At 46.3% G+C, this 12,500-nt stretch overlaps 1 protein-coding gene across 1 annotated transcript in view; it reads left to right on the top strand.

Annotated features, from left to right (window-relative positions):
* The first annotated feature begins 961 nt into the window (after nucleotides 1–961).
* The window catches only part of shisa4 (shisa family member 4), a 15,133-nt gene continuing 3,594 nt past the window's right edge, over nucleotides 962–12,500 (top strand). Inside the window, exons 1-3 of the mRNA XM_062545160.1 lie at nucleotides 962–1,303; nucleotides 4,722–4,899; nucleotides 10,930–11,063. Coding sequence (XP_062401144.1) covers nucleotides 1,246–1,303; nucleotides 4,722–4,899; nucleotides 10,930–11,063 — 370 coding nt within the window. The 5' untranslated portion in view covers nucleotides 962–1,245. The remainder of the gene's footprint in view (nucleotides 1,304–4,721; nucleotides 4,900–10,929; nucleotides 11,064–12,500) is intronic.

Raw genomic sequence — 12,500 nt, 5'->3', positions numbered from 1 at the left:
AGAGGGAAAAGGCAGAGGGGTAGAGGGAAGTAGAGGGAGTTGAATGACAGGACAAGGAGAGAGGGAAGGAGGGAGAGTTGAGAGAGACAGAGGGTGAGGGGAGAAGAAGTTGGCATGACACATGAGAAGTCCATGACAGCGCTATGCTAAAGCAGCATAACTAAGGCATGGTGGAGGGTAGTCAGCACCAGCACAGGTGTGGTCAGTAGCCACCATGGGACGCATGACTGGGGCACCAGTCACACAAGCCCACAGCAGAGGTGGTCCGTTCCAATAAGACCATGATGTGGTTGAAGTTGATTTTATATTTAACTTTAAGCGTGTGTGTGTGTGTGTGTGTGGTGTGTGGGTGGTGTGTGTGTGTGTGTGTGTGTGTTCCAATACTTTTGGAGGGCACTGTATGTGGTTGAAGTTGATTTTATATTTAACTTTAAGCATGTGTTCCAATGAGACCCTGATGTGGTTGAAGTTGATTTTATATTTAACTTTAAGCGTGTGTGTGTGTGTGTGTGTGTGTGTGTGTGTGTGTGTGTGTGTGTGTGTGTGTGTGTGTGTGTGTGTGTGTGTGTGTGTGTGTGTTCCAATACTTGTGCAGGGCACTGTATGTGCTAATGGTGCCAGATGGCGCCTTCTGAAACGTAACCGTGGTCACACCGTGCGGAGATTGATATTAGAATTGCAATGTTTTGAAGTAGGCCTAGCTAGCTCTAAAATATAAACAGATGTGTTTCCATAGCCTACTTTTTCATTTTTGCTTTTATTTTATTGACAGTAGACCTAGGCTATAGCCTAACCTACTAAGCGGCACTGTCGCACATTTTGGCAGCTGACCAAATAAACACACACACACACACACACACACACACACACACACACACACACAGAGAGAGAGAAAGAGAGACCTGACATCCCCTTGGCTTGGATTACGAGCAGCACACGCGGAGTGAAGAAGAATGACGGGCTCCGGTTGAAATTAGCAAATTCCGGTGATGCGCGCGCCGCGCCGCGCCGCTTCGTGCTCGTCTCCTTTAACGCCGCGAGAGGCTGCCGCGTCACTGCCCGTGTATCATCCGACACTCATCACATTTCATGTGGATCACGAACTGAGCGAGCGCTCCTCCGCTGCCCAAGCATGCTCTTCGAGACGGCGCATTTCATAGGCCTATTACCGGAGCACTGAGTTCCAGCCGCCACTTTCCGCGCTGATCGCCATTTCATTCGTCAGGACATCGGATCGCTTCCAAGATGTCGCTGGCCGCAGTGGTGCTGTCGGTCCTCTCGCTGGTCCTGTGCTCTTGGCCGGGTGGGTAAGATGGTGTCAGACCGTCACAGGCCGCGGGAACAACCGCGACAACATTACGCACGTGAAAGCAGCCTTTCCCCTGCATTAACTGTGACATATGGTGCGTTGTACCGCGGCTCATAACGGAGGAAATTTATAGCCTCCTGTAGAGCGGGTGCACCTGCTGTTTCAGACTTAATGATTCATGTTGTAGGCTCTCTCGTGTAGAAAGCGGCTGTAAAAGAGCCCTTGTTCTATATAAGGCTATATGAGAATATGATATTGAATAGAATGTGACAACAAGCTAAAACATAAATAGGCGAAAACTAACGAAACTGGCGCATCTTGGACGAGGCAATTGAGTTCAACAGATAAGTAACCTAGTTGTGTTTATCACAATACAGACTAACACGCAGCTTCTTAGGGAATGCTTAGGTCTGGTGATGCGGGACGTGTTGTCTCCAGCACCATGATGGCCATATCAGATAGACAGGCTATAGCAGCGAGTGCCTTAGAATAAGACATGTTAGCTACCACGTTCCCATCTTACGTTTATTGAATTAAATACATGTAGCCTATGTTCCGTGGTTGCTGTAATGATTGTCGTGAAGTCTCCAGACGGCCTTCTGTTCGTGTCATCGCGCCGTGTGTTCATGTGGCGTATCCTCATCTGGTGGAATATTACATTTGTGTCTTTAAAATAGTTAGCGTCCACCAGAACTGCAGCGGAAAGCAAGTTAGTGTGTTAACCTGTAGTAGCCTCTTTTACTTTACCCCATCAGAGGCTGTGTGTGTGTGTGTGTGTGTGTGTGTGTGTGTGTGTGTGTGTGTGTTAACCTGTAGTAGCCTCTTTTACTTTACCCCATCAGAGGCTCTCTGTGTGTGTGTGTGTGTGTGTGTGTGTGTGTGTTAACCTATAGTAGCCTCTTTTACTTTACCCCATCAGAGGCTCTCTCTGTGTGTGTGTGTGTGTGTGTGTGTGTTAACCTATAGTAGCCTCTTTTACTTTACCCCATCAGAGGCTCTGTGTGTGTGTGTGTGTGTGTGTGTGTGTGTGTGTTAACCTATAGTAGCCTCTTTTACTTTACCCCATCAGAGGCTGTGTGTGTGTGTGTGTTAACCTATAGTAGCCTCTTTTACTTTACCCCATCAGAAGCTCTGTGTGTGTGTGTGTGTGTGTGTGTTAACCTGTGGTAGCCTCCTTTACTTTACCCCATCAGAGGCTGTGTGTGTGTGTGTTAACATTGTTTACTCTATTAGCCCCCATCTTTACCCCATCGGAGGCTGTGTGTGTGTGTGTTAACCTGTAGTAGCCCCCTTCTTTACCCCATCAGAGGCTGTGTGTGTGTGTGTGTGTGTGTGTGTGTGTGTGTGTGTGTGTGTGTGTGTGAGAGAGCAGGTGGCTCATCCTGCATGTTGGCCGAACGGCGCTCTTCAGAGGAGCGCTGCACTTGTTGACTTTGGCGTTTCCTGTTTGATGGGGTGTTTTGATTGGCTGTTGGATGGGGTGTTTTGATTGGCTGTTTGATGGGGTGTTTTGATTGGTTGTTGTGACTGGTGATGTCTGCTGGGGTTTTACTCTCAACCCAAGGCCCTCTGGCACAATAACATTAGGGTCTTAGAGAAGGATAGTAATCACCTTACACACACACACACACACACACACACACTCTCTCTCTCTCTCTCTCCCACACACAGACACACACACACTCACTCTCTCCCACACACACATACTCTCCCTCTCTCTCTCTCTCTCTCTCTCTCTCACACACACACACACACACACACACACACACTCTCTGAGTGTCATTTGAATGCGTCTGGGCTGCCGCTGTGCTTGTGTTTACGCTGCAGCTTACAGGATGAACAAGTCTTAACTGGACGGTGAAATATTAAACTGAAATCATCTCAAGTGCACAGGAACAACCTTACACACACACACACACACACACACACACACACTGCACATGAACAACCTTACACACACACACACACACACACACACACACACACTGCACATGAACAACCTTACACACACACACACACACACACACACACACACACACACTGCACATGAACAACCTTACACACACACACACACACACACACACACACACACACACACACACACACACACACACACACACACACACACACACACACACACTGCACACACACAGACACTGCACATGAGCAACCTTACACACACACACACACACACACTGCACATGAACACCCTTACAGCCAAACCCCCTTAACTCAGGGCTCCAGACTAACTTTTTGCGTTGGTTGCATCGGTGCGCCTACATGTAGCTTTTTTTTTTTAGGTGCACCAGCACAAAATGTAGGTGCTCCCACATTTTTCATTGCATCGCTTTTAACGCCAAAAGGACACCTTTTATCGCACTCCTTTCATATAATGTGAATGATTTTTTAACAATAAGGCGTAGAAAAAGCTTGTCTTTATTTGAAACACTATAAGGAATATGCATATTCTTTATAAAGAATTATATATAAATATACACACACACACATACACACACTGTATTATGCTTTCTACATACAGTAGGCCTATTGAAATTTCGGATATTCATGACATTCATGACTATTCATATTACAACTCCGCCTCTTTAATTCAGCTGTCGGCTTGAAGCCTCAAAATATTGTAAACAAAGTAGCATAGCATTAGTTGGCTAGCTTATTATGGTCTACTGGTTGGACTGTTCCGTTTCCCCACGTGTGTTTAAGTTTCAAGGTAGGCCAATACTTTTTCTCCTTGGGACAGGCCCTTTTGAGTCTTGGAGTTGGAAAACATTGAGATGATCAGTCAACTTGAATGCAAGGGTTTTAATAAAAATTGTGCAGTATGCCATGATGCTAACCAGATTTAAATTATAATTTCGCTAGTCGTCTTCTATAGGCCTACGTCATTGATTTCACGATTGTGAATGTACATGTCAAGGGGCGGGTGTTCATTAAGCGCGCACGAGAGAGAGAGAGAGAGAGAGAGAGAGAGAGAGAGAAAGCGGTCCTAGGAGAGAGGGTTTACTTCTATACAGTTTGGTAAAGTTGCACGCATAGTCTAGCCACGTTTACATGGCAACTTGTGAAAGAAATATATGCTTTCACCCGAGCAGCGTCAGGCGCACCAGTGCGACCTAGAATTATTTTCAGGCGCACGCTTGAGCCAAATCGGTCGCACTCTGGAGCCCTGCACGCACACACACACACACATACACACACACACACACACACACACACACACGCTACGCTTGGTGGCACTCTGGAGCCCTGCCCTTAACCCTTCAGACCTTTCAGAGCAGAATTGTCATTGTTTCATCGTTTTCATCATTTCCAGGTTTTCACTGATGGCCTTGTGTGTACAATTGTGCATTGTGTGTGTGTGTGTGTGTGTGTGTGTGTGTGTGTGCCCCTGTAGTGAGTGCCAATGAGGACTGCCTGTGGTACGTGGATAAGAACGGCACGTGGCACAACGGCTTCGACTGCCCCATGATCACGTCGTGCTGCGGGCACTGCCACCGCCGCTACTGCTGCATGGACCCCTTCAAGCTCATCACCGAGCGCGAGCAGAAGAGGTGCATGCTCTTCCAGTTCAGGTGAGTGTGTGTGTGTGTGTGTGTGTGTGTGTGTGTGTGTGTGTGTGTGTGTGTGTGTGTGTGTGTGTGTGTGTGTGTGTGTGTGTGTGTGTGTGTGTGTGTGTGTGTGTGTGTGTTCTTCCAGTTCAGGTGAGCCCTGTGTGTGTGTGTGTGTGTGTGTGTGTGTGTGTGTGTGTGCGCTCTTCCAGTTCAGGTGAGCCCTGTGTGTGTGTGTGTGTGTGTGTGTGTGTGTGTGTGTGTGCTCTTTCAGTTCAGGTGAGCCATGTGTGTGTGCGCGCTCTTTCAATTCAGGTGAGCCCTGTGTGTGTGTGTGTGTGTGTGTGTGTGTGTGTGTGTGTGCTCTTCCAGTTTAGGTGCGTGTGTGTGTGTGTGTGTGTGTGTGTGTGCTCTTCCAGTTCAGGTGAGCCATGACCTTCGACCCCTGATCTATCCTTTACCTTTTGTTCCGTGCTCCATCACCTCAACTGGCCCCTTAGTGTGTGTAGACTCCATAAACAGCTGTGTGTGTGTGTGTGTGTGTGTGTGTGTGTGTGTGTGGCGCGTCACACACCTCAGTGGGTCCCTGTGGCTACAGAGAGGACGCTACTCCTGGAGTACTTTGATCCCATAGGAGCCGCAGACTCCTCAAATAAAATACTGTGCTCACACACACACACACACACACACACACACACACACACATACTCTTTAACAGACTTGTCCAGTCATGCCTCAGTGGACAGGAAACCTATCATGAAGGTCTCTGCCTCAGACCACACACACACACACACACACACACACATATAGACACTCCCTTTTCTTGTGTCATGGAACCTTGCCGTGTGCGTTGTTTGTTTATTGATGCCCATTGCTCAGAGGACACAGCCATGTGGAATCAGTTCCCTGTGTGTGTGGTGTGTGTGTGTGGTGTGAGTAGTTAGGTGTGGTGTGTGTGTGCTGTGATTGAGGTATGTGTGTGGTATGAGTAGTTAGGTGTGTGTGTGTGTGTGTGTGTGTGTGTGTGTGTGTGTGTATGTGTGTGTTTCTCAGTCATGACTAATTGACTTGTGGCCAGCAGCCGAGTGGTTCATTAATCTCAGTCCATCTCCAGTGCGCTAACATCTCATGAGCTAACGCTAACATCTCATGAGCTAACGCTAACATCTCATGAGCTAACGCTAACATCTCATGAGCTAACGGCTCGCTAACTCAGTCCATCTCCAGTGCGCTAACATCTCATGAGCTAACGGCTCGTTAACTCAGTCCATCTCCAGTGCGCTAACATCTCATGAGCTAACGCTAACTCTCATGAGCTAACGCTAACATCTCATGAGCTAACGCTAACATCTCATGAGCTAACGCTAACATCTCATGAGCTAACGGCTCGCTAACATCTCATGAGCTAACGCTAACATCTCATGAGCTAATGCTGACATCTCATGAGCTAACGGCTCGCTGAGGCCGGCTGACTCAGTCCATCTCCAGTGCGCTAACATCTCATGAGCTAACAGCTCGCTGAAGCCCGCGAACTCTCAGACCTCAGCAAACACCTACCTCAGCTTAGATAGATAGATAGATAGATACTTTATTGATCCCCTTTATTGATTGATATTCTCTCAGTTGGTCCTTGTGTGTGTGTGTAGTGTAGTGGTTAAGGAGCTGGGCTAACGTGCATTTGGCGGTAGCGTAGTGGTTAACTCATTCACTGCCATTGACGTCTTTAAACGTCAATTTAGACACATATGTTGACTGCCATTGACGTCTATAGACGTCAATTTCGTTTTTCAAATGGGGAGGGCTCATGGGTGGGCTTAGGAACGATCTGGCAGAGTTTCAGGCTTGTAAACAGACTGTACTAGCGATCCGAACCGCTAGATGGCAGCAGTGCCATTTGGATGATTAATATCTGCCTGCAGAGTGCACATGCAGAGACAGCATGCAGCATGCAGCAAGCAAACACTGAAGATTGACCACAGTGGATCTAGTTTGCACGCGGTCCAGCAAATTAATATGCTTACTTCTTACATCAAGGATGGAAAACTTGTGAACGGTATGATCCATTTACATTGGATATTGTTATATAGACTAACAACAACTTTGCTAGTGCTAGCTTGCTAAGTCTACCATCCTGTTCAGAGTCTATAGCGACCATCAGAGTCCCTAGCAACCTTGACGAGACTGACGAGATAACCGTGCAATCGTGGTTGACATACCACTGAAACGCTAATGTTAAAAAGTTGATTTTCACAAAAAGATGGTGAAAGAAGAGAGTCTACTCTTTCATTTGGTAGCTTGTGTGTTTACATAGTCATAAAACGCACTGTTCGGTGGATCTTAGAAAAACAGTCAAAATGCTGTAAAACGTCTGGCAGTATGGAGCGCTCTGCACTGAAAATGGCTGGCAGCCGATGAGTTAAGGAGCTGAGCTAGTGTGCAGTAGTAGTGTAGTGGTTAAAGAGCTGGGCTAGTGTGCAGTAGTAGTGTAGTGGATAAGGAGCTGGGCTAGTGTGCAGTAGTAGTGTAGCGTAGCGGTTAAGGAGCTGGGCTAGTGTGCAGTAGTAGTGTAGTGGTTAAGGAGCTGGGCTAGTGTGCAGTAGTAGTGTAGTGTAGCGGTTAAGGAGCTGGGCTAGTGTGCAGTAGTAGTGTAGTGGTTAACACTAGAAGCGCCGCGCCGTTCTGACCCACTTATACCTAGAAGCGCCGCGCCCCGGTCATTTGACCGCTTTGACGACCTACTAGAAGCGCCGTGCTGTTGTGAACTACTTAAAGCGCGGCGAGGCGGTCAAATGACCGCTGAGTCCTTAGAATGGGAGGCTGTTACTTACACATAATGATCGCTAGATGGCGCTTCGTGCACGAATGAAATCCTTTTGTCATAAATTCAGTTTGCACTAAGCCATGTGTCATTCGTGTCAGACCGTGTTGTTGATAATCTGTGGTTGTTTGTTTCATTATGACATACAGCACGTTTGAGTTATCTGTTCATGTATTTGTGTTGATTTGTGTTGTTTGAGGTAAAAACTTTGGAAGAGTTCTTGAACAAACCTTAAGCAAACTTGACTTTCAACTAAAATGCTCTAAAAGTGAATGTGGCTAGTTCTAATTCACTCCCCAAATTCACTTCTATTCATTTAATAGGTAGCCTATATGTTCGCGCCGCCGAAAATGATCGGACCAGGGTCACCTGGAACAAAGAGCGTAACAGTCTGGTTTCAATTACACAGTAGCCAGGATTTCATGCCGCATTTTACAGGCTACCGTGGCTACTTTCTAAAACAACTTTCATTCATTTAGGGAGAAGCATCTTAGGGTCTAGGCTAGCTACCTCGGAGGGAGGGAGATAGAGAGAGCTATGCTGAGCAGGCATAGGCGTGAGAAGTAGCATAATTTAAAAATAATGAGTGAATGATATTCTCAGTTTTGCGAATGTGTAGGCTATGTTTGCGATGTCTGCTGAAAAAAAGCTATAGGCCTATCGTTTCTACAATTTAAGCTAACTTCTATGTGAATTCGAGATTCAGGATTGAAATACACATTTTCATGCATGAGAGTAATCAGCGCTGTAGCTCAGTGGTTAGAGCTTCAGCTTGAGCATCTAAGAATTGCTGGTTCGATTCCCACCCTATTTTTGGCGGAAGTCCTTTTGAACAAGGCATCAATAAAGTAGGCTATATTCTATTCTTTTCTATTCACACACGCACGCTGGCGAATTCGAACATTCTGAAACGCGCATATGCGATGAAACATTGCGCATTCTTCCACGAGTTAACAGCCAGCCTACAGCCTAGTAGGCCTATGCAGGGGACAGATAGGGGTGGGGGTGGGGAGGCAGTTAATTGTCCTCAATGATGCCTCGGTGATGTCCGTAGCCTAGCGCTATCTACCGCTCTGGCCTAGCCTAGACGAGTGTATGGGGGAGGGGGGATGATCGGTTTCAAATAGGCTGCAATGGATAGTTATGTATAGACCCCGAAGCCATTTGCTTTGAGAACGGCTGGCTGATGAAGTTGTTGGCTGGCTAGCTGGCTCAGCCAAAACCTTAATGCAGCCGCCACAGTTTTCATGACACACAATGTTATTGTATTGTTTTGGACAACGTTCTGCACGTTTCACTTCAATGTAGACTGCATGCGTTCATTGCGTTGTGAACAGCGCAGCAATCTCTGGAAAGGAAACGGTGGAAGTCGCAGCAGTAGCCTAATAGCCTATCACCTGTAAATCCATCTGTTCCAGAATATTTGGTACATATAATCAATCTTTGGTTTTGGTGTTTGTGCAACCGGGCCCTGACGATTTAACAAAAGTCTGAGTAGCCCTACGTAGGAATTAGGAAAGTAGCCTATGTAAGGTGAGATCAAAATCAGGCTACTTTGTTAGCTTCTTTCCCCCATGTCATTTTGTCGTCAACTCACTGTGAGTCCTGTGTATCGTAGCAACGAGCACAATACTGATGTGGTGTGTCCAGTGGGAAAATCTCATGCAGGCCTAGTTTCTAAGCCATCGTTTATTTTTTCGCGTGTCACTATGATATAATTATTTTTAGATGCAAAAAGTCTAACTGGCTTAGTCAAAGTTTGTCAGATGGCGGCAGAAAATGATTGGCTGGCGAAATTATTTTTCGTTAATGGTAGGCCTAAACATATTGTGATTCATCCGTTTATTTCAGATAGGTTGTTATTAAAAACCATTAACAAAAAATAATTGTTCATCGACGTTGAAAAATGGTCAGAAAATTCAATCGATATATGATTTTGTATTTCGCTCCTGCCAAGCTGTGAACACGGGTCTCCGGAGTTGCAAACAGGAGTGTTAACGCTGCGCCACTTGACATTATACGACAATTGCTTTAGGATAGGTGTTTGACTTGACGTAACTCAGTCAGTCCAGCAAATATGTAAGAAAATGCTTATACATTAGTCTGAGCTTTAAAAGATAGCCTACAAATAGAAGATAAGATATACAACTATGAATGTACGTAGGCATACGCGCCCTACGTACATAAATAGGCTACGACGAAAATATGTTTTACACATGTAGGCCTGTCGCAACGTTTTCAAAACAAACTCGCATTTTACCACTGTAAATCGCCTCCATAGACTATGCCATGTAAATGAAAAATAGTTATTAAAATAAAGCACATATATAATACATATTGCACATATATAAACGATATGTTGTATGGTAAAATATTATTCTCATGCCCGACTGACAGGAAATCCTTGCGACATCTGCTGTGAGAAAAGAGAATAGCAGCCTGGACAAAAATGGCCGAACGCGAAACAACATGTTGTCACATAAGTGAGCGCAAAATAGCTCAAAACTAGCTTGTACCGGTGTGCTTTTGATCATGTAAAAATTCTGGGTGACAAAACACGCGTATTTAGGAAAAGTCGTGAACGTAGGGTCCTGGAATTTAATCGAGTTAATAGGTCAAACCCACACGGCGCTTCTAGGAATACGCGTCAGCGGTCAAATGACCGGCGCTTGGCGCTTCTAGTGTTAAGGAGCTGGGCTAGTGTGCAGTAGTAGTGTAGTGTAGCGGTTAAGGAGCTGGGCTAGTGTGCAGTAGTAGTGTAGTGGTTAAGGAGCTGGGCTAGTGTGCAGTAGTAGTGTAGTGTAGCGGTTAAGGAGCTGGGCTAGTGTGCAGTAGTAGTGTAGTGGTTAAGGAGCTGGGCTAGTGTGCAGTAGTAGTGTAGTGTAGCGGTTAAGGAGCTGGGCTAGCGTGTAGTAGTAGTGTAGTGTAGCGGTTAAGGAGCTGGGCTAGCGTGCAGTTGGTGGTAGTGTAGTGTGTGTATATGTGTGTATAGAAATGCCTCACATCACATGATACTAATCAGTCCTGAATTTGTTTTGTCCCTCTCTCTCTCTCCCTCTCTCTCTAACTCTCTCTCCTTCTCTCTTTCTCTCTCCCTCTCTCTCTCTCTCTCCCTCTCCCCCCCCCCCTCTCTCTCCCCTGCAGCCCCACCACTATAGCGAGCATGACGTGTGTGTAATAATAATAATAATAATAATAATAGTCTCTCTCTCTCTCTCTCTCTCTCTCTCCTGCAGTCCCACCACTATAGCGGGCATTGCTTCGTCCATCCTGCTGTTTGTGGCCATCATGGCCACCATGGTCTGCTGTTTCATGTGCTCCTGCTGCTACCTGTACCAGCGCCGCCAGCAGAGACACACACCTTACGATGGTACACACACACACACACACACACACACACGCTCAGACACACACACGCTCACACACACACACACACACACACACACACACACACGCTCACGCTCACACACAAACACCTGTACCAGCGCCGCCAGCAGAGACACACACCTTACGATGGTACACACACACACACACACACACGCTCAGACACACACACGCTCACACACACACACACACACGCTCAGACACACACACGCTCACACACACAAACACACACACACGCTCACGCTCACACACACACACACACACACACACACGCTCACGCTCACACACACACACGCTCAGACACACACACGCTCACACACACGCTCAGACACACACACGCTCACACACACAAACACACACACACGCTCACGCTCACACACACACACACACACACACACGGTCACGCTCACACACACACACACACCTGTACCAGCGCCGCCAGCAGAGACACACACCTTACGATGGTGCACACACACACACACTCAGACACACACACGCTCACTCACATGCACACGCACACATACACATACAGACGCTCACCTACACACATACACGCACACACACGCTCACACACACACTCATACACACACACACTCATGTACTCATGCAGAGACGTGCCACTGTGCTGCTTCATGATTGGCTCAGTCCAGTTCAGTTCGGTTCAGTTCAGTTCAGACATTTATTGTCCCACAAGGGGAAATTTGGTTTGCATCAGTGGTTAAAAAGACATAACACACATAACAAAGTACAAAACATAGAGCACAATTGTTCACAGACAACCAACCTCAGCACTAGACACTACATTAAGGTTATACCATAATAGATACCAGAGATGAGTATGATGAATGAGTGGCACTTAAGTGTCATGAGTGATTTTGTGTTGGTTAAGTGTAGTAATTGCACTAGGGACAAAAAAAAAAACTTGTATCTATTGCACCTTGCCCTTGGTAGCCTATACCAGTGTTTCTCAACCGGGGTGCCGCGGCACCCTGGGGTGCCGTGAGGCCTCCTCAGGGGTGCCGCAGAAACGTGTCTGACTAGGCTAATCAAATTAAGAAAAAAAAAAAAAAAAAAAGCATAATTTCGGAATCTTTCCTCTAGCTTTATCACGCAGTTAAGTAGCCTAAATTGCGGCCACATATCAGAGAAAATAGATATTTTTTTTCTAACTCTGAAGCTGCAATCCGTAGCCTGCATGACGTCTATAAATTGGTTACTTTTGTTTACTGCGTGCGATATCTGATGAGTTGTCAAGTCATAGCGTTATTGTGTAGCGGTTAATTAGCAACATGGCCAGGTTTTTCCAAAAAAATTCTGAACATGTGCCCTCAACGTCATCCTCTCTTCATCGTGTGGTTATTCAGTGAAGGAGGTAGAGACCGTCAGCAAGGACTTCGTTTTGCTGGGCAGATATTGACAATTG

The sequence above is a fragment of the Sardina pilchardus genome, chromosome 9, assembly GCF_963854185.1.
Source record: "Sardina pilchardus chromosome 9, fSarPil1.1, whole genome shotgun sequence".
In the NCBI taxonomy this organism is placed as follows: domain Eukaryota; kingdom Metazoa; phylum Chordata; class Actinopteri; order Clupeiformes; family Clupeidae; genus Sardina; species Sardina pilchardus.
The sequence above is the reverse complement of the archived record's forward strand: the minus strand, read 5'-3'. Positions and strand labels throughout refer to the sequence as shown.